The following is a 20,376-nucleotide window of genomic DNA, read 5'->3' on the forward strand; positions in this document are numbered from 1 at the left end:
TTTGCAGGAATGCCAAAGGAATGGCTGTTGCCAAAAGGACTGTAAATTATCACCAGGCATTGAATGTCTTTATGGACTTTGCTGCGAGAGATGTAAGGTAATATTAAAACAGCATATTTCAAATAAATGTAATAACTAGGGATGCCCTGAACTCCCCTCCCGCACCCACCCATGGCCAGCCCAATAGATATTTCTGCCCAAAGTGGAGCACTAAATTTTTTTACCCTGTCAGAGTAATGCTACATCATCATATAGCATTGTTCTTATGGCTTTGGGATGAAGGTGTTTATGCCCACACATCCCACCCCCAGCCAGCCTTGTCAGAGGAATGCTATGCCAACATCTTGTGCTGTACCCCAGTTCCTGTTCAGGAGCTGGCTGCACTCCATGCTCTGTACTCCCACCAGACCAGAAAAGCCCTGATTGAGAAGAGGGGAGAGGATAGATAAAGCAGTCTGCCACTTACCACCAGTTAGTATATCCCCCCCCCAAGAGCCAGCCTCTACCTTCTTAGGTCTTCCTTTTCCATTACAGTGGTACCTCAGGTTACATACGCTTCAGGTTACAGACTCTGCTAACCCAGAAATAGTGCTTCAGGTTAAGAACTTTGCTTCAGGATGAGAACAGAAATCGTGCTCCAGCGGCGAGGAGGTAGCAGGAGGCCCCATTAGCTAAAGTGGTGCTTCAGGTTAAGAACAGTTTCAGGTTAAGAAAGGACCTCTGAGACGAATTAAGTACCCCAGGTACCACTGTACTCTTTCTGAAGCATATAAGCCATCAATCGTCAGGAGGCTAGAGTCTTGCAATCTCTTTCCACCCACACCCATGGTCTATGATTGCCAGATTTTTTAAAAAATGAATCCGGGGACGCCTTTTTTCCCTCCTTTTTCTTTTGAAGCTGAGTAGCAACAGGGAGTCAGTAGTGGGGATGGTGAGGCAAAAGACCCTGGGCCCAAGCACACATGCATATTGTATAAAGGTGTAAAGCCCTGGGCAACGGCCGCCCACCCGCGACTCCTGAGCCCCCTCCCCAATCAGTCAAAACAAAGGGAGAAGGGGGCAGGAGATTGGGGGAGGCTCAAGTGTTACAGGCGGGCGGCGCGCCATTGCCCAGTTTTTTAAAAAAACTCTGCGCGTTTATGTTTCACAGGGTATGAAAGAAGGGCTTTGCACCTTGCCCGGCAGAGAAACTGCGCACCTTGTGCCCTTTCTGGGCAATGGTGCGCCACCTGCCCGCAACTCCCAAGCCTCCCCCGATCAGTCAAAACAAAGGGGGAAGGGGGGAGGAGATCTGTACCACTGGAAGTCCCCGGTTCCCCTTTGGCAGTAGCGGTGGCAGTAAGCATCTCCTGAAGCCAGCCAGAGCCAACTGCGCTACCAGGCTGGCTCCGGGCTGCTGAGGCTGCCACTGCCACATTTCCTGGGGACAGATTTGCAAATCTGGGGACATTCCAGGGACGGAATTTGTCCCGGGACAGATTTGCAAATCTGGGGACTGTCCATAGTCAACATCCAGCCATCCTGCTGATGAATGGTTAGGCTACTCATGAGCAAGCAAGCAGTCTAGCAACAGCTTCTCCATATAGTGTCATTCTCAGGTATTAGGGGAGGGGGAAAGAAAATGGTGGCTCTCACCTGTGGCCACTGTGAGGTGCCCCATACCAGGATGGAGAATTTTGCCTTTCCTCAACTTGGTCCCCTGACCCACAGATTTTACGAGAGGACTTGGCTCCCCTGTCATTGCCCCCCATTTGTCTGAGAAAACTCCCAAACCCCTGGCCCCCACATTTAGTCTGTACTTTGAATACATAGAGTACTTCCTAGCTGTCATCTTATTTGGCCACACTATGATCCTGAAGAGTAGAAAGCAATGGTGAATTGCCCCAGACCACCTAGTGAATGAATGGCTGTTAGGCCTTGAATTCCCATGTCACTATCCACTGTGCCCCATGAGCTCCAAGAGCAATTTATAGCTACAGCAAGAATTCACTTCAGCTTTGTCTGATTTAATAAGATGGTCTTTGGCTGGGTTTCCCACACAATTTTGCACACAGCATAATTCCCCTTGATACTTGGGCTTCCAGCAGATTGCAGAATGGGCTTGTGACAGCAGCCAAACCACCAGAAGCTGTACATTATTGACAGAACCCCGTGCTTCAGCACCAGGGGACATGGGAGTAGGTTTTTATTCTACGGTGAAAGAGGAAATCTTGGGAGTCCAGTTTTGCCTATTTGAGGCATTGCAGGAGCTTCACTGAGCTCAAGAAAAGGACTAAAAATGAGACCTGAGGGTTCATTTACATGGTGCTTTGCGCTCAGACTCACCAAGGCAGATAGAAAATGACATTTATGACAGGGAAGGAAGCATTTGACATTCTTCCCACCTGCAATTTCCTATACTTTAAATTCCTCTGTAAGTTGTCCACCCATGCACACTGCAGGCACATATATTTTCAATGCATTTCCAATGACATGCATGAGTTTTAAACCTCACTGAGGGAGCTGCTTGGGGAAGCCAGTGTTATAGCAGAGAAATGGCAGATAAGGAAAGAATTTTATTCCCCCACCCCCACCCCTGCCTGAGTTGCTTTGTCAGTGCCAATGCAACCAACATTGGGACTTTAATTTGTGTAATTTAGCTCCACAAGTAATTTCAGTTTCTGAAGGGAAAACATGACACGCCTCTGTTGAAGAGTCAGAATGAGAAGCTTCAATTGTTGTTTCTAACAGTTGTTAGAAGAGGGAACAGTGTGCAGAGAAGCTGTTTCCGAGTGTGACCTTCCGGAGTACTGCAATGGGAGCTCTCCTGTTTGCCCGCCAGACGTCCATAAACAAGATGGGACGCCATGTAGCAACAGTAACAGCTGTTTTATGGGGAATTGCCTTGACCTCCACAAACACTGCACATCTCTTTTTGGCCAAGGCAAGATTAACCTTTGCTTCGGGAAGAAAAGGAAAAATCTGCTTTATTCCTTAACACATGAGTGCCATCTGGGAAGAGGGCTTCGGGAATCTTCTGCCACGTTGTGTGTCCTGAGTAATTTTTCTCTTTAGCCTTTCCTTAGTGGATGTCAGACTCTAGGGTTCTCCCCAATTTATCCATGCTGTTTGTTGGCATGATGAGGAGAGAGTTGAAATTCTCCAGTCATTTGAGGGTGGGTGGAACAGAAACATTCTTTTAAAAGCCTCCATTGAGAAATTGCAGGCCACGTAATGATTAATGCAACTTTGTTGTTGGTTAATATGGGTGGCTGAAAGTAGTGGTGGGCTAAGAGGTTGATTTGAAGGAGCAAGAATGGCATTTGGTTTAGTACTTTCTCATTTACTGTTACTGAAATGTATCAGTAAGGGTTGGTAAGGGTCGGGGGGCCAGGCCTTCAGGCATGAATAACAGTTTTAACCAGAAATTTAACTTATATACAGTATCCAGATCTGAGACTCAATAGAAATTTGTCTAGTCTCTAATTGTGAAGGTTTGTTGGACACACATTTTGGAAGGCTGAGAACAGTTCTCAGAAATTTTGTTTGGACAGATTCTGGAGCCTCAAAACTGTTAAACGTATACACTTCTGCTCCAAGTAACATTTGTGGCAAGATCTTAACATTAAACACTTAGATAGCCTCTTTTATATGCCTTAATTTAGTTCTTGCCAGTCCTCATTTTTTCACTCCTTCCCATCTCTGCAGGTGCAAAACAGGCCCCACTGAGTTGTTTCAAGAAAGTGAATATGCGAGGCGACCAGGCTGGCAACTGTGGCAAGGATGGACTAAAATACAGGAAATGTTATGAAGAGTAGGTTATACCTGTGGGCAGGTATCTTATTTTCTTAGATTACTCAGTCCATTTTCCATAACATTAAAAACAGTTCAAGACAAATTGCAGTCACAATAGGATGGGCCCAATTGTGTGTGTGTCTGTATCTCCCAAGTGTCAAAGGCCATGGTGAAGATGCTCATTGTCAGCACATGGCAAAAACTGTATAATGAAGGTGCCAGATGCACCTGTGTGGAGAGGGAATGTTACAGCACAGCGGCTGCCATGGAGAATGCCCTCTTGCAGCCCTACTGCCAGGTTTCTGAAAGCAGTGGAACTATGAAAATGGCCCCTTTGGTATGTCCCTCTCCCGTTATTTTGGGGCTCATCCATGCTTACCTTTCCCTCTGCACTTTCCTGGCTCATGTCTGGGCACTTTTTATTGTCCTGCCAATTTCCCCAAGAAAACCTGCTCTTTAATGCTGAATTGGAACAAACAGCAATTCAAGTTTTCCACAGATTACCATTTGCACCAAGTCAGTGATAAAGAGTGGGTTTTCACAGGGGAAACACTGGGTCAAAAAAGTGTTCAGACACAGACCTGGAAAGTCCTGTCCTGTGCCTAGAAAAGTGGAGAAAAGTTAAGTGTGGATGAGCCCTTAAGCATGTGTATTTTCCCCTCACAGCCTTTTGCCTCTTCAGTGAGCTGTTATCTGCTCCTTTTTGTAAACTGTACCTCATCTGGATTCCTGGGTGGCCAGAGCATCTGACACTGAGAATGGAGGAGGTATACTTTTAAAACACATCCAATGTGTGGGATAACAAGCCTCACATAACCAACATGCTTATGTTGAATTAATTCATGAAGGGGTTAAGACCATAGAGTAAACTGTCCTGCCAGGCTTAGCTTACCTTGGCAGGAACTAGGTAATCAGACATATTGTTTTCTGCCAATCTACCTGAGAAGCTCAGTGTGAGAGGGGGTCAGACCTCATGACTCTCACAAGTCACTGTTGAGTTCCCATACCAATAATTTAGGAACTTTCACCAAGTAACTATGCCAGGTTTTACTGCCTGTGCAACTTTCCTGACTTCTTCGTGGAAAAGCACATGAACCTGACCTTGGAAGAGTTTGTAAATCATTTTTAACTTACCAAATGTGTGGTCTTTTTGTATGCTAGGAGTGGGAAGCTTCGGAATGAACTCGGAAGGGCATTTTTTAAAGGTCTGGCTCTAACAGCCTATATTTCCACAGTTTACTTTGCTGCATATTTTGTGATTTTGAATCTCTGTTGGGGTTCTCTCACCAAAAGTATTTGCCTCAAACTTGAATCTTAGCATCCAGGAATTCTTCTTTTCTACCTTTATTTTTTATTCTTCTCCAGCACAATGCACATTTAAAACACATGTTCCAGGTAGAGATAATAGAAAGTAAAATGAAACTGCTATCTAAAATGTATAATCAGCTATTAGATTGGGACACCAAGGACGAAGTGGTCAAGGAGGTTATGGTAAAATGGGCAATAGACATTGGATATAATTTGGATTTTGACAAATGGACGAGGTTGTGGACTAAAGGAATGAAATTTACCGCCTGTACTACCCTTAGAGAAAATATGGAAAAGATGATGTACTGTTGGTACATCACCCCTGTGAAATTGCAAAAAATGTATAAGACTGGTGATAAAAGGTGTTGGAAGTGTAAAACCAAAGAAGGAAGTTTCTACCACATGTGGTGGAAATATGAAGAAGTTAAAAAAAATTGGGAATCCATATACAATGAACTGAAAAAAATACTTAAATACACTTTCGTTAAAAAGCCCGAAGCCTTCCTTCTGGGAATGATCGGAGATGAGATTAAGAAAGAAGATCATATAATGTTTCAATACGCAACTGTAGCTGCCAGGATTCTGTTAGCACAAAATTGGAAAACCCCAAATATCCCGACCGTTAAAGATTGGCAAATTAAATTATTTGAATATATGGATTTGGCAAAAATGACGCAGAACATCAGACAGCAAAAAGGTACAAAGTATATTGACGATTGGACCAAATTCATAACATATATGGAAATAAATTCTAGAGTTATAAAAATCACAGTAGGTTTAATATAACCCTTGCGATGTGTAGACGATATAAAATGAAAAACTGCAGAATGGATTTAATATTTACATAACCCAAAACCGAGATGGAGGGAAGTCAATCGTTATTTGTTGTTAATTAATGTTTGTCTTCTGGTTTGTTCATGTGTTTTGTTTTGATTGATGTTGTCTTTTTTCTTTGGTGTGTGTTGTTTGTTTTTGTTTTTTTGTGGTTTGGTTATAGAAAATGAATGAAAAGAAGTTTAAAGAAAAGGGAAACGAGGCAAAAATAATAATAATAAAACACATGACTTCCCCCAAAGAATTCTGCAAACTGTCATTAAGGGTCCTGGGAACTGTAGCTCTGTGAAGGGGAAACAAAGGTTCCCCTAATTCTTTTGGGGAAGTCACATACTTTAAATGTGCATCCATTGTGCTTTAAATGTCTGGTATGGATCTGCCCAAACATTTTTCCTTCCTCGCTTTTCTTTCAGAGATGTTCTTTGTGGAAGGCTCCAGTGCACTCACGTTAATGAAATTCCCAAAATGTTAACAGGACAAAGTGTAGTTCAGACTCCAGTGGAGGGTACGTTCTGCTGGGGTTTTGAACATCATATTGGCCAGCATGTTTATGATCTTGGAGCAGTGAGAGATGGAACAACCTGTGGAACTGACAAGGTAGCTTTGGCTGGATCCCTTGCTTGGCTCTGATTTCTCAAATTCTAACTTGGGGTGGGGTGGCAATTTGCTTTGCTAGGGAGTACAGTCTTCTCTGAATATGGTTTCCTGATTTTTATTTATTTATTAATTGACTGATCTGGCAAGTTATTTGGTTGGCCTTTGGCCACAGCACTCTCCGTCTAGTTAAGAGTGCGTACAGAGCGGCATGCACAATTTGAGCAGTGAGCCCACTATGGAAGTGCAAGTCCCCACATTTTAGGCATGTATACATTCTTCTCTGCCAGACTTAGGTCAGGGGAAACCTGTTCTTCTGTGCTGATTGGCTACCACTCATTTTAGTCATCAGACCACTTTCTCCTTTTTTAGGGCAGGATGATACACATTGCTGACTAGCTGGTCCTTAGGTCAATCAGGCAGCTTCCTCTCTGCTTCTCAGAGCAGTTATCAAAATATGAAAATGGCCAGTCTAAAAGCAATAATAAAAAATAAAGCACAGAACAAATGTTCAAGCAGTTGGCCATGCAAGGAGCTTTTAAAAAAATAACCACACAAGTGGATAGGTCACCTGAAACAAGGCGATGCTGGATCTGGAGCCCTTATGTGTGTCATTAATGAAGGAAAGAGTGGGGGAAGCACAGCTCTCTCTCCAGCAGGAGAACCCACACCTCCTGTTTGAAGGTCTGCTTGTGCACAGCCTAGGAGTATTCACCAGGAGTCTTGGCTTTCAAACTGTCAGAATCCAAGCTGTTCGGCTACCAGTGCACTATATAAAATTAACATTTCATACATCCCTTTCCAGATATGCATGAACAGATCTTGTGTTGACCGGGCCGTTTTGAATTATGACTGTGATTTTTCAAAATGTAGCAACAGAGGGGTAAGTAGTAAAAAAAAAGGAAGAAAATATGCCATCCCTTGAGACCTGTTCAGGTTAATGTTGAACCCACAATTGATCTGTGGAAAGAGGCAATAACTTCAGTGTTTGACATGATCACCCTTGGGTGTGATGCAGAACATGGGCTCCTTGTTGTGAAGTGCTTAGGGAGGTGGCTAGAGTGATGGTGGGGAAAGGCATCTGACCAGTGGTTAGAGCATGGGTAGGCAAACGAAGGCCCAGGGGCCAGATCTGGCCCAATTGCCCTCTCAGTCCAGCCCACGGATGGTCCGGGAATCAGTGTGTTTTTACATGAGTAGAATGTGTGCTTTTATTTGAAATGCATCTCTGGGTTATTTGTGGGGCATATTTTGAATGTTTTTGAATGTTTTATGTAGTTTTTATGTAGTTTTATTTAGTTTTTCAATTTCATTGTTCTACATGGGACAATGACAATAAAGATATCTATCATCTATCTATCTATCATCTATCATCTATTATCTATATATCATCTATCTATATCTATCTATCTATCTATCTACCTATCATTTTAACGCCTATTGTGTTGTGATGAGGGTAACAAAAGAGTTGTTTTCAGTACTGTTGCAGTCAGAGTTGTTGTTGGAAGAGGGGTTGTTGCATTCTGGAACCCAGGACACCAAGGGGGAGCCCGTAGCAACTTCCTATGAAGCATTTGCCAAAAAAACACACATTGACAAGAACATCCCCTTGTGTTTGTTTTTTTTTTTTACATCTGCTGGCTTTGCCAGTGGCAAACCTGCACTTGCCATCCTTGTGGAAGTTCTTGTTTGAATACAATATTAGCCAAGTAGGTTATATGTGCCAGTTGCTGCTTGACACCCTTTATGTTTTCCAGGTGTGCAACAGCAAGAGAAACTGCCATTGTTCCTATGGATGGGCCCCTCCCTTCTGCTCCGGCAGAGGGTTCGGTGGGAGCATTGACAGTGGGCCGCCTCCGAGTAATGTGAGTAAGTATCCATTGGGTTTGGTACTTTGGCCTCTTCGCTTTCAAGGGGCTTTCCTAGATCCAGTTACTAAAGGACATTCTTGCCTGTGGTTCAGCTATGGATCCCCCAGCTCTGCAGATTATTTCAGGACATGACAAAAGCTGGAAGTCGTGACTGCTTGCAGGTCTGAACATATGAAATACTTTGTTCTTTCTCATTTTTGCCTGCAGTGGCTACCAGTCTCGTCGTTGTGACCGGCATCCTGGCTGCGTTGCTGTTCCTTGCTCTGGGTTTTGTTGCCACACTTAAGAGAATGCAATTGGGGGCTTGGTAAGTAAATGTTTCCTTCATGATAAGGCTGATTGTGACAGTGTTGTTATATCTCAAGACAGCTGTTAATTGTTTTGCTGCGACGCTGGAACTATATTGAAGGGCTACTAACTTCTCTGTGGTTTTCATCAATAGGTTTGCTAGAGTAATCTGGAAAAGAATAGGATCAGGAGATACAGTAAGTTACTGAAAGCTCTTTTCTGGGAGCTGCAAAAGACTTACAAATCCAGATTCTTATTACTGACCACAGAGGAGGAAGTCTGTGAATGTCAATGATCCACCAAGATTTCAAATATTTCTTTTAGAACATTGTCCTGCAAAACATAGATCTTAAGGTCAAATCTGTTCTCTTTCAAACATTCTATATCCGTTCCACTTACCTTTGCCAGACTTTGATCTTTGGAATAAAACAAAGTCCTGATCTAGGTACCATAAAGTGTGGCTTCACTGGGCTTCCTGTACCTCATCTTGCAGATTTATGCTTCATGATTGAAAAATAGTTAACATCATTGTTTCACTATCATCACAATGAGATATATGGCCTTTAATGTTGCTCTCTTTAGACCCAAGCTACAGAAAGATAATTTTAGCCTACCATTAGGGATGCTTGCAAAATTTCTCTCATCCAGATTTCTTCCTGGATTTTGGAGCTGAGAATTAACTTACCAAAGTGGAACCAATGCACTCAGAATTCTTCATTGTTCAGTTTTTAATACTCCCCCCCCCCAAATTAAGCACAGAGACCATCTATGTACTCATGGTGGTCTGAATTTCTTTCTGAATTTTAACTGGACACCCTTGAAAACAGAGAAGCAATTTTAGCACACAAGCAAACCCAAAAGGAGCAAAAAAGGGACAAAGCAAAACAAATCAGGTTAAACACCTAGCTATCCCTAACTTAAACAACTTTCCAACAGCTTAAGTCTGGCATGGATACCCTCTGGCCAAATCATTTCTCCTAGTGTAATGCACAAACATTCAAAACACTGAAGAGCAAGGAAGGACAAGTTTGGCTTAATTCCACCTGCAGACTGGCTTGCTCACATTCCAAACCACCTATGTGCTAGATCAGTGTTTCCCAACCTTGGGCCTCCAGCTGTTTTTGGACTACAACTCCCATCATCCCTAGCTAGCAAGACCAGTGGTCAGGGATGATGGGAATTGTAGTTCAAAAACAGCTGGAGGCCCAAGGTTGGGAAACACTGTGCTAGATCTTTAGTTCTTTTTAAACTGTCCAGTTTCTTCAACACCATCCTATAAGTCAGGGCACTCCAAGATGTGGCCAAGGATTTTTGGCAGCCCTTGGCAACATTTGACACACAACCCCAACAGCCCTTGTGCTGCCTTCCCAAAACTGGGTAAGCAAGGTGCTGGGCTTTGGGAAGGAGGTGTGCGCCTCTGACAGGATCCTAGAGTCCTCCATTCACCTTCCCAAAGCCTACTAAGAAGAGTTTGAATTTGATATCCCCGCTTTATCACTACCCGAAGGAGTCTCAAAGCAGCTAAAATTCTCCTTTCCCTTCCTCTTCCACAACAAACACTCTGTGAGGTAAGTGGGGCTGAGAGACTTCAAGTGTGACCAGTGGCGTAGCGTGGGGGGTGCAGGGGGGCCGGCCGCACCGGGCGCAACATCTGGGGGAGCCACGCTAATCTAGTGGAAGAGCCTCGAGTGCTAAAATCCACGGGTTAGGGGGCGCAAATTACTTGCCTTGCCCCGGGTGCTGACAACCCACGCTACGCCACTGAGTGTGACTAGCATAAGGTCACCCAGCAGCTGCATGTGGAGGAGCGGGGACGTGAACCCGGTTCTACCGCTCTTAACCACTACACCACACTGGCTCTTTCCCAGATTTGGGAAGAAGAGGGAGGGTTCTAGGACCCTGCCAGAGCCTTGCCCCAAAGGCCATTTTTGGGGAGGCAGCATGAGGGCTGGGGAAGGGCTCAAATTTTGGCCTTGTGCAACCCATGGGATCTATGTCAAAGGCATCTTGCAGCCCACTTGGTATGAAAAGTTGGACTGCCCTGCTGTAAGTCTCTCTCTCTCTCTCTCTCTCTCTCTCTCACACACACACACACACACACACACACACTGATGGGACCAGTGGCGTAGCGTGGGTTGTCAGCACCCGGGGCAAGGCAAGTAATTTGCACCCCCTAACCCGTGGATTTGCGCCCCCAACCCGTGGATTTGCGCCCCCTAACCCTAACCCCCAGATGTTGCGCCCGGTGCGGCCGGCCCCCCTGCACCCCCCACGCTACGCCACTGGATGGGACGATGCCTGTTTAACAAGGGAAAGCCTCTGAACTCAGCAGCAGTCAACTGCTCTTTCAAATAGGAAACAAACACCTTTGTTTCCTGTACAATGTTGCAGGGAGCAGCACTAAGTCATCACATAGTAACATTCTTGCACCATCCTTAAAAGAGATTTTTAACTCAATAGCAGCCAGCTGCTGAGTGCAGCAAGTTATATAGGGTGGGGGAGGGGAGACAGTGATGATTCAGCCAACCTGTCTAATAGCGAGTACCCTCACATCCCAAACTTTTTACAACCTTTGTGAGAGTTCTGTAAAAGTGGCAGAAATTCTCCACCCACCTTCTCTGGAAAATGCCCTACAAATTCACCTCATCACTGTCCCAGCTGAGACATTTTGTGAGCCAAATGGGATATAGTAACCCTCATTTCTTATCTTTTAGGGATCACAAGCAAGCCTCGGGTCAGAATGTAGCATGTCACTGAAAAGCCGAGAGTCGGACATAACAACTGAAACTAGACTGTGCTGTTAGACAGAAGAAAATAACAGGTGCTCCCAAGAGAGATTTATTGTGTCTCATCAATTTCCTCAGTGTTGTTTGGCCTGCTTGAATCTTGTTGTTGAATCTTTCTGTTTTTTGCCTTCCCACACTTCAAATAAAATGAGCTCTCTCTTGAACATTGCACATTTTGTGCCATTTATGTGGTCTGTTCTGCATGTGTATACAGTGGTACCTCGGGTTACAGACACTTCAAGTTACAGACTCTTCTAACCCAGAAATTGTACCTCGGGTTAAGAACTTTGCTTCTGTTAACGGAGAAATCTGAGGGCTCCCTTGGACAAAAAACAAGGACACCAGCCAGGAATACCAGAGCAAAACAGCAGCTAGTAGGCTTGGTCTTTATTGAAGACTGTTGTGACAGGACTCCCACCTGCCACAAGGTGGAACAAGATGGAAGCCCCGAACAAAAGAAGACCCCAACTTTTATTAGCTACTACACCCCCATGCTACACCCCTAAGACTACATCACAACTACATCATTGACACATCACAAAGAGCAGGGGTTCAGGGAGGAGTTGTGGTGGTAACCTGAGTGTCTTGTCACCTGTCCGGTTCCTCCTTTCCCCCTCCCCATGATTACATTCCTGAGCACAAAGAGGAGTTCACTATTTCCTGCCCCCAGAGGGAAGGGCTGGTCACTGTCCTTTGTTTCAGTCCATACTGAATCCACTTCCATATGCAGGTCCTTTGTGAGTGTAATGATCTTCTGCCTAGGACCATCAAGGTTGGCATGCCAACTGGGTAGGGCTCGCTGTGGATGTGTTGGGGGATTTTGGCTGCCTTGTGTCAAGTCGCCCCCCCCCCCTTTGATTGTCCTTCCTTCATGGTGTAAAATAAAAGTGGAACAGTACAGATCTGATGATGTATGGCTGATTTGTGTGAGTGTGCCGTGTTTGTACAAACGGAATGATTGGGGGTGGGGTCCCTGCAACACTTCAGGATGAGAACAGAAATTGTGCTCCGGGGCGCGGTGGCAGCGGGAGGCCCCAGTAGCTAAAGTGGTATTCAGGTTAAGAACAGTTTCAGGTTAAGAACAGACCTCCAGAACGAATTATGTTCTTAACCCGAGGAACCACTGTATGTCAGGCATGAGCTGCCACAGTGACTTGGAGAAAACAACATGTTGCATTCTTCTGTTCAAGGGATTTGTTTCAAAATATCCCCCCCTTTCTGAATCTGGTTAAAGATGCCTGATTTACTTCCACAAACATCTAAAGAAGCAGGTTCTAAGCCACTGACCCTTAATGCCACAGGAAAAAAATATGCAATCCTTTAAAGCAGTGATGGCCAAACTTGGCCTTCCAGCTGTTTTGGGACTACAATTCTCATCATCCCTGACCACTGGTCCTGTTAGCTAGGGATGGTGGGAGTTGTATTCCCAAAACAGCTGGAGGGCCAAGTTTGGCCACTGCTTTAAAGCCATCCAGTGTTTTCCTTACCTCTGAAGAAAAGGCACGAACAATGGATCTGGTCCAATGTTTCAATCTCCTGGTTTTAAAATAGTACATTACTAGCATGGGGAAATATTCCAAGTGCATTCATCTATCCAGCCACCAGGTGTCACAATTGCCTTATATTGACCATCCAAGAGAAATTTTCAGAGAAGGAAACATGGAGGCATGGCTGTATGTAACGAGCCCCCAATTTCCATCAAAAATGCCACATCACTTACTGTCACTGACATGCTGAATGCAGTACAGAACATAAAGAAATGACACAATCTCTCCCTGGAGGGCTTATGAGACAACTAAATTGATTCCTGCTTTGCAGGGGGGTTGGACTGGATGACCACTGGAGTCCCTTCAAACTCTACAGTTCTAGGATTCTAAGGCAGGAGTGGGAGATAAGCTGGGCTGCCTTCTCTTCTCTCCCTACCCCCTTGCAGGAATCTTGTGTGTATCTCAGCCATGTGGCAAAAAGAAAATCAGCAGGTCAACTCTCCTCATCATGAGGAAAATGTTGGAAACCAAGCCTTATGAGGAACAGCTGAAGGAGCTGGGTATGTTTAGCCTCGAAAGAAGGGGACTGACAGGATAGCCATCTTCAAATATCTCAAAGACTGTCACATGGAAGAGAGAACAAGCTTGTTTTCTCCTGCTGGAGAGGGTAGGGCTGGATGTAGACACCTCAAAGAAGCGATTCAGTTAAACGCATTGCAAACTCATACAGTGAAATCCGGTAGGGAAAGGCGGGACCCCATCTGGTGCCACAGTGTTATATATCACATATACAACACCTATAAAATGCTTTTTCTTTTACCAATCTAGCTGAGTCTTGTAGGACTTGAACCAATGGCTTCAAGTTGCAAGGAGATTCTGACTAAACATACAGAGAAAGCTTTCTGACAGAGCTGTTCGACAGGGGAACGGTCTCCCTCTGGATGCTTTCCGCATTTTGCTTTATGCGATGTCTTCAGGGCCAGATTTAGGTTTGATGAGGCCCTAAGCCACTGAAGGCAATGGGGCCCTTTATATCATAGCTGTCAACTTTCCCCTTTTCTTGCGAGGAATCCTATTCAGAATAAGGGAATTTCCCTTTTAAAAAAGAGAAAGTTGACATCTATGCTTTATATGCAGTGGCGTAGCGTGGGGGTGCAGGGTGGGCCGGTCGCACCGGGCGCAACATCTGGGGGTTAGGGTTAGGGGGCGCAAATCCACGGGTTAGGGGACGCAAATTACTTGCCTTGCCCCGGGTGCTGACAACCCACGCTAGGCCATTGTTTATATGTCCAGCTGTCCTTTGTCAACAACAAATTGTTGCTGTTTTTTTGTGTTGAACACATGCTATATGGTCATTTATGGACCTAACAGGTCTCTAAAGCCATTTGCACGTAACAAAATACGTATTTTATCAAAGTAATTGTTGATACTGGTTGGACAGTGTTCTCGAAGCTATGAACATGAGTTTGACCAAACTGCGGGAGGCAGTGGAAGACAGGAGTGCCTGGCGTGCTGTGGTCCAGGGGGTCACGAAGAGTCGGGCATGACTAAACAACAACAATTGTTCATACAATTAAGAAGTTGTTTATCTTATATTTTGGAAATGTACATCCAGTTTTTCTTCCTTTAATTTTTTTTGGGGGGCCTGCAAGAGAGTGGGGCCCTAAGCTAGAGCTTGTTTAGTTTATACCTAAATCCGGCACTGGATGTCCTCCAGTTCCTGCGCTCTAAGCCTCGCCTGCTCTTCCTTGGGGCGGCGACTCCAGGGGGATTCCCCCGCTCTGGCCCCACCCCTGGGCGTCGACGTCACTGGGAGTTCCCTCCCCCTTTGGCCGCGCGTCGCCCTTTGTCATCCGGGCCCCCGGGGCTGCATCGGGGCGCCATGGCCGAGAGCGGCGGCGGTGGCCGGCTGTGTCGCCGCTGCTGGAAGCGCCACATCGTCCGGCAGCTGCAGCAGCGGGATCGGGCGCAGAAGGCGCGCTTCCTCGACCTGGTGGAGGCCTGTGAGTCGGCGGGGCGCAGCCGGAGGGAGGACAGGGCCGGCGGGGCCTTCTGCACATGCCCAGAGGCAGTCTTGCCCGCGACCCCCCCTGCGGAAAGCGCTCCCGGGGAGCCCGCGTCGGGCGGCTGCGGAGGGAGCCGGGGGTCCCGGGGTGGGCGCGCAGGTTTGCGCCGCGGATCTCCGCAGCTTCTCAGCCAGCTCCCTTGCTTAGGGATCGAGCCCCGGGAGGCACGAGAGCATGTGCAGAGTGCAGCCTTGATTCAAGCCCGAGAAAAGGCAGCAGGGAGAGGAGGCAGCGCCGATTGCACAGATGGACATTTGCTCCCCCCAAAACTTTAATAATGCAGAGTTATTTTACTGCTTGCAGGGGTTTTTTTTGGGGGGGGGTGAGCGTGTGTTTTGTTCTGCTTTCCGTGAGCAACAACCACCACCCAGAACGGTAAACATTTGTTGCGTTCTTCTTAACAAGCCAACGTTTTTATTGCACCCATACGGGAAGACAATGCCACAAACTGAGGGCGGGATGAATAAGGAAAAGGAGAGAGGGTGGCATTAAAAGAAAACATTTCTATACTTGCTGTCTTCTGCGTGCTTCTCTTCCCCGCTTCCCCATCTCTTGTAACAGGGAATATGTTTTAGTTTTTATTTTGAGCAAGATCCAAAAGCGCCACCCCCCCCATCCTCATATTGCAGAGGATGAAACTCCTGAATCCTCGTCCCATTTTTGGACCCCGCCATCTCCCCTTTCCCTCCAGATTGACACCTGGATTGACACTGACCATGATTTATGGCACTCGAATGTTTAATTCCCCATTGGAGGGGGAAAGAAGGAGTCGGGTTTGACTCCATCGTATCTTGAGTCATATCCTTTATTAACAAGAAGCACAGTATCCCTTTTTTAAATAGCAGCACAGTAATTTGCCGTCCATCTCAGTCACAGCTGCCACTAGGGAGAAATTACCTTGATGCTTTAGATTGAAGTGGATACCCTCTGGATGCCAGCTTGATGTAGAAAGATTTTCCAAGTTCGTTTCGGGAACATGTGGATGGCTGCATGCGTGCAAGACTTAACACCTGTGCGTGTGTATTGGTCCTGGAAGACAATACTGTATGCTTGGTAGCTGTTTTTGTAAGTAAAAAAATCAATATAGTTTGGAAAAAAGCAAAACAAAACCCAGAACATTTCCCAGAACCAAACAGGCATTTTGGTTTTAAAGTGGTGCCTTGTTGTGGCCGGAGTTTGTGCAGAGTCATGGCACACACACACACACACACACACACACACACACACACACAGCTACTTTGCAGAAATCATATGGCTGCCCTAGAGGCTGGTCCATTGCCCCAACCCACCCTCAGACTCAGTCTAACCTAACCTAATATGTGATTGGTTATGCGGGGCAGGGCTTACCTGCCCCACCCCCAATATGTTATTCAAGTTGGCACCTCTGCTTGCATGCTAGCTTTCTGTCTGCAGGGATTTTATTTTTTTTAAAATGTAGGAACATTCCACAAGGTATAAATCATTGCCAGAGAAATGAGGATTTGTACAGTTCAGCGAGGATGGTCTCTTGGCTAAGGCTAAAGCATGGCTAAAGGGTGTTGTTTGCAGCTGGCTCTGTAGGAGTAGCTAAGTTTGCGCTCCTGATTCATCCTGGTGTGACTCTATTTGGTTCCTCTATTGGGGGCGGGGGGGGGGATGATTGCAGAGCCCTGAGGACTAGCTTGTTGGCACTTTATAGATGGGAAGAGTTTGTAAGAGCAAGTCATCAGCACCTGAGAAAGATTCTTTCGTGTTGCAGGTCTGCTCCACTGTGAACAGCTCTTCTGAATGTTTAGTCAGAATCTCCTTTCATGCCATATGATTCCACTAATTTGACTCCTACCATCCAGAGCAGGAGAGAACATGATGGCGCCATCTTCCATGTGACAGCCCTTTATCTCCTCTCAGTCTCCTTTTTTCCAGGCTAAACATGTCCAACTCCCTCAACCATTCCTCATGAGGCTTGGTTTCTAGACCCTTGATCATTCTTGGTCGCCCTCCTCTGCACACCTTCCAGATTGTCAACATCCTTCTTAAATTGTGGTGCCCAGAATTGGACACGGTATTCCAGGTGGGGTCTGACCAAGGCAGAATAAAGGTAAAGGTAAAGGCACCCCTGCCCGTACGGGCCAGTCTTGACAGACTCTGGGGTTGTGCGCCCATCTCACTTAAGAGGCCAGGGGCCAGCGCTGTCCGGAGACACTTCCGGGTCACGTGGCCAGCGTGACATCGCTGCTCTGGCGAGCCAGAGCCGCACACGGAAACGCCGTTTACCTTCCCGCTGGTAAGCGGTCCCTATTTATCTACTTGCACCCGGAGGTGCTTTCGAACTGCTAGGTTGGCAGGCGCTGGGACCGAGCGATGGGAGCGCACCCCGCCGCGGGGATTCGAACTGCCAACCATGTGATCGGCAAGTCCTAGGCGCTGAGGCTTTTACCCACAGCGCCACCCGCGTCCCAAGGCAGACTAGGTTAAGGTAAAGGGACCCCTGACCATTAGGTCCAGTCGTGGCCGACTCTGGGGTTGCGGCGCTCATCTCGCTTTACTGGCCGAGGGAGCCGGCGTACAGCTTCTGGGTTATATCGCCAGCATGACTAAGCTGCTTCTGGCGAACCAGAGCAGCGCACGGAAACGTTGTTTACCTTCCCGCTGGAGCGGTAGCTATTTATCTACTTGCACTGGCGTGCTTTCGAACTGCTAGGTTGGCAGGAGCAGGGACTGAGCAACGGGAGCTCACCCCGTCGCGGGGATTCGAACCGCTGACCTTCTGATCGGCAAGTCCTAGGCTCTGTGGCTTAACCTACAGCGGCAGAATAGAATGGTACTATTACATCCCTTGTTCTGGACACTTCACTTTTGTTGATTCAGCCTAGAATAGCATTTCTTCTTTTGCTGCTGCATCACACTGTTGGCTTGAGTTAAGCTTGTAGTCTACTAAGACCCCTTGATCCTTTTCACATGTACCAATGGCAAGCCAGGTGTCCCCCATTGTTTATTTGTGAATCTGGTTCTTCCTGCCAAACTGCAGAACCTGACATTTGTCCCCATTGAAATTCATTTTGTTGGTTTGGTTCCATCTCTTCAACCTGTTAAGAGCATCTTGGACCCTGATGCTGTCACCGCTCCCAGTTTTTGTGTCATCTGCAAATTTGACAAGCATCCACTTAATTCATTCATGCAAGTCAAGGAGTTTTTGTTGAGGAATGGGCTGCTGAATATTCCCACCAGATCACTGTTTCTCAGCCCTACATGTTTGCTAATTAGCAAAGCAAAAACTGCAGGAAGCCTGTGATTAAGATCTCTTGGTTTCTATCCAGGCCTTGATTCTCGGTAATCCACATGTTCAAAGGTCTCTCTGTTTTATCTACATCTATATAAAGATGACGCGAGTGGAAAACCCCATCAATTACATTATCACTTCTTCAATTAGTGCACTGATTCAATCTTCACTTTCTCTCTTTTGTGATTAAGAAATAACATTCGCCATGGTAAATAGAGACCCTGGCTAACAAAGAAGAATTGTCAAAGGGGAATGACCCATTAATTCATTTCCCCGTGTGATTTAAAACCGTTTTATCCCCTGGTTTCGACATCGCTAGAGAAAGGAGAAGTGAGCAGTTGGCATTTGTTTGGCCTCGCTGCTTTGTGACCACAAATGTCCTGCTAGCTGGAAGGATCCTCTCCTCCACCCATGTGATCCTGCCCATGTGCAAAGATCCTTGATAAAAGTAGCACTGCGAGACCTGCCCCTGCCTGAAGCAATGTTTTGCAAAATTCGCTCCCTGGGAATGGTCTGCTCCTCTCATCTTCTACAAGCTGAAGAGCTCAGTCCTCCCTGAAAGGCATCTTGCTCTCTCTTTTCATAGGCTTAGCATGATTTCTCTCCAATTCCTGGGCTATCCAGCATCATTTAAAATATTGATGGTTGCAATTAAACTAAGGCAGGAAACGTGGCGCTGTCAAAATTATGCCCCCTCCCCCTGCTTACGAAAAGGGCAATGAGATCGTCTTTGTTTTCCTGCCTGTTAAAAGCATTGCTAATTTGTACTGTTTGCAGATTAGTAGACCAATGAAGGGAACATTCCTAATCATCATCATCATCATCTGTGTAAAGGGACATTTTTTGAAAAGGCAGAACAACGGCAAACAACTCTTGGATATGTTGGGGGAACGCCTCTCTTCCTCTGAGCGGGCTTGAGCCAAGAATTGCTTTTCCTAATAGCTCTGCTTTCATGGAATCATAGAATCATAGAGTTGGAAGAGACCACAAGGGCCATCGAGTCCAACCCCTGCCAAGCAGGAAACACCATCAGAGCACTCCTGACATATGGTTGTCAAGCCTCTGCTTAAAGACCTCCAAAGAAGGAGACTCCACCACACTCCTTGGCAGCAAATTCCACTGTCAAACAACCGTCAGGAAGTTCTTCCTAATGTTTAGGTGGAATCTTCTTTCTTGTAGTTTGGATCCATTGCTTTCGTTTTGGTCTTGGACAGTCAGCCCAGAAAGGAGGCCTCAAATCTGTGCTGGTGACCATAGAATCATAGAGCTGTTGGCAGGGACCCCAACAGTCATCTAATCCCCTGTAATGGAGGAAGTGAGGGATCTCCCCTCCCTGCGAAGACAGGCTCTGGCAGACAAGACCAAGAGTGGGTCCAACGGTCAAGAAAGCGGCTTCTGCACATGCTGTAGAGGGAAGTGAGGGGCAGATGGGATGGGAGCCTGTCTAGGAGAAGGAAAACTCTGATCCTAAACCTCTGCTGCCTAGTGGGAGAAGAAAAGGCTAAGAGGTAAACCCTACACAAACCCAGATTAATGCCGCAGCGAGACTCCTTACGGGGTCTTCGCTGCGAGATCACATTCATCCGGTGCTATACCAGCTGCACTGGCTCCCGGTGGAGTACAGGATCAGGTTTAAGGTGCTGGTTTTAACCTTCAAAGCCCTATACGGCCTAGGACCCTCGTACCTACGGGACCGCCTCTCCTGGTATGCCCCACAGAGGAACCTACGGTCTGCAAATAAAAACATCCTGAAGGTCCCAGGCCACAGAGAGGTTAGGCTGGCCTCAACTAGAGCCAGGGCTTTTTCGGCTGTGGCTTCGATCTGGTGGAACGCTCTGTCACAAGAGACCAGGGCCCTGCAGGACTTGACATCTTTCCGCAGGGCCTGCAAGACAGAGCTGTTCCACCAGGCCTTTGGCCAGGGCGCAGCCTGACTCCCTCCTTCGGCAATCTTTACAAAACTTTAGTTTATGGTTGCCATCAATTTTGATTTTAATTAATTTTTATAATGTTTTTATAATGTTGCACTGTTTTAGTGTTGTTAGCCGCCCTGAGCCCGGCTTCGGCTGGGGAGGGCGGGATATATATAAAATGTATTATTATTATTAT

At 46.3% G+C, this 20,376-nt stretch overlaps 2 protein-coding genes across 8 annotated transcripts in view; both read left to right on the forward strand.

Moving 5' to 3' along the window:
- Positions 1-11,626, forward strand: part of LOC309369081 (disintegrin and metalloproteinase domain-containing protein 21-like) — a 34,980-nt gene extending 23,354 nt beyond the window's left edge. For 6 of the 7 annotated variants that reach the window (XM_081909704.1, XM_081909705.1, XM_081909706.1 and 3 more), the window contains 9 exons: positions 8-97; positions 2,731-2,923; positions 3,688-3,793; positions 6,330-6,513; positions 7,316-7,393; positions 8,268-8,379; positions 8,589-8,688; positions 8,824-8,866; positions 11,384-11,626. In XM_081909704.1, the coding sequence (XP_081765830.1) occupies positions 8-97; positions 2,731-2,923; positions 3,688-3,793; positions 6,330-6,513; positions 7,316-7,393; positions 8,268-8,379; positions 8,589-8,688; positions 8,824-8,866; positions 11,384-11,473 (996 nt within the window). In that variant the 3' untranslated portion in view covers positions 11,474-11,626. The remainder of the gene's footprint in view (positions 1-7; positions 98-2,730; positions 2,924-3,687; positions 3,794-6,329; positions 6,514-7,315; positions 7,394-8,267; positions 8,380-8,588; positions 8,689-8,823; positions 8,867-11,383) is intronic. The other variant, XR_014168022.1, reaches the window with a different exon arrangement.
- A 3,155-nt stretch (positions 11,627-14,781) lies between these two features.
- Positions 14,782-20,376, forward strand: part of ATG16L2 (autophagy related 16 like 2) — a 50,520-nt gene continuing 44,925 nt past the window's right edge. The window contains exon 1 of the mRNA XM_081909859.1: positions 14,782-14,945. Within this exon, the coding sequence (XP_081765985.1) occupies positions 14,825-14,945 (121 nt within the window). The 5' untranslated portion in view covers positions 14,782-14,824. The remainder of the gene's footprint in view (positions 14,946-20,376) is intronic.

This window comes from Podarcis melisellensis (genome assembly GCF_964234715.1).
Source record: "Podarcis melisellensis genome assembly, chromosome: 4".
Taxonomy (NCBI): Eukaryota; Metazoa; Chordata; class Lepidosauria; order Squamata; family Lacertidae; genus Podarcis; species Podarcis melisellensis.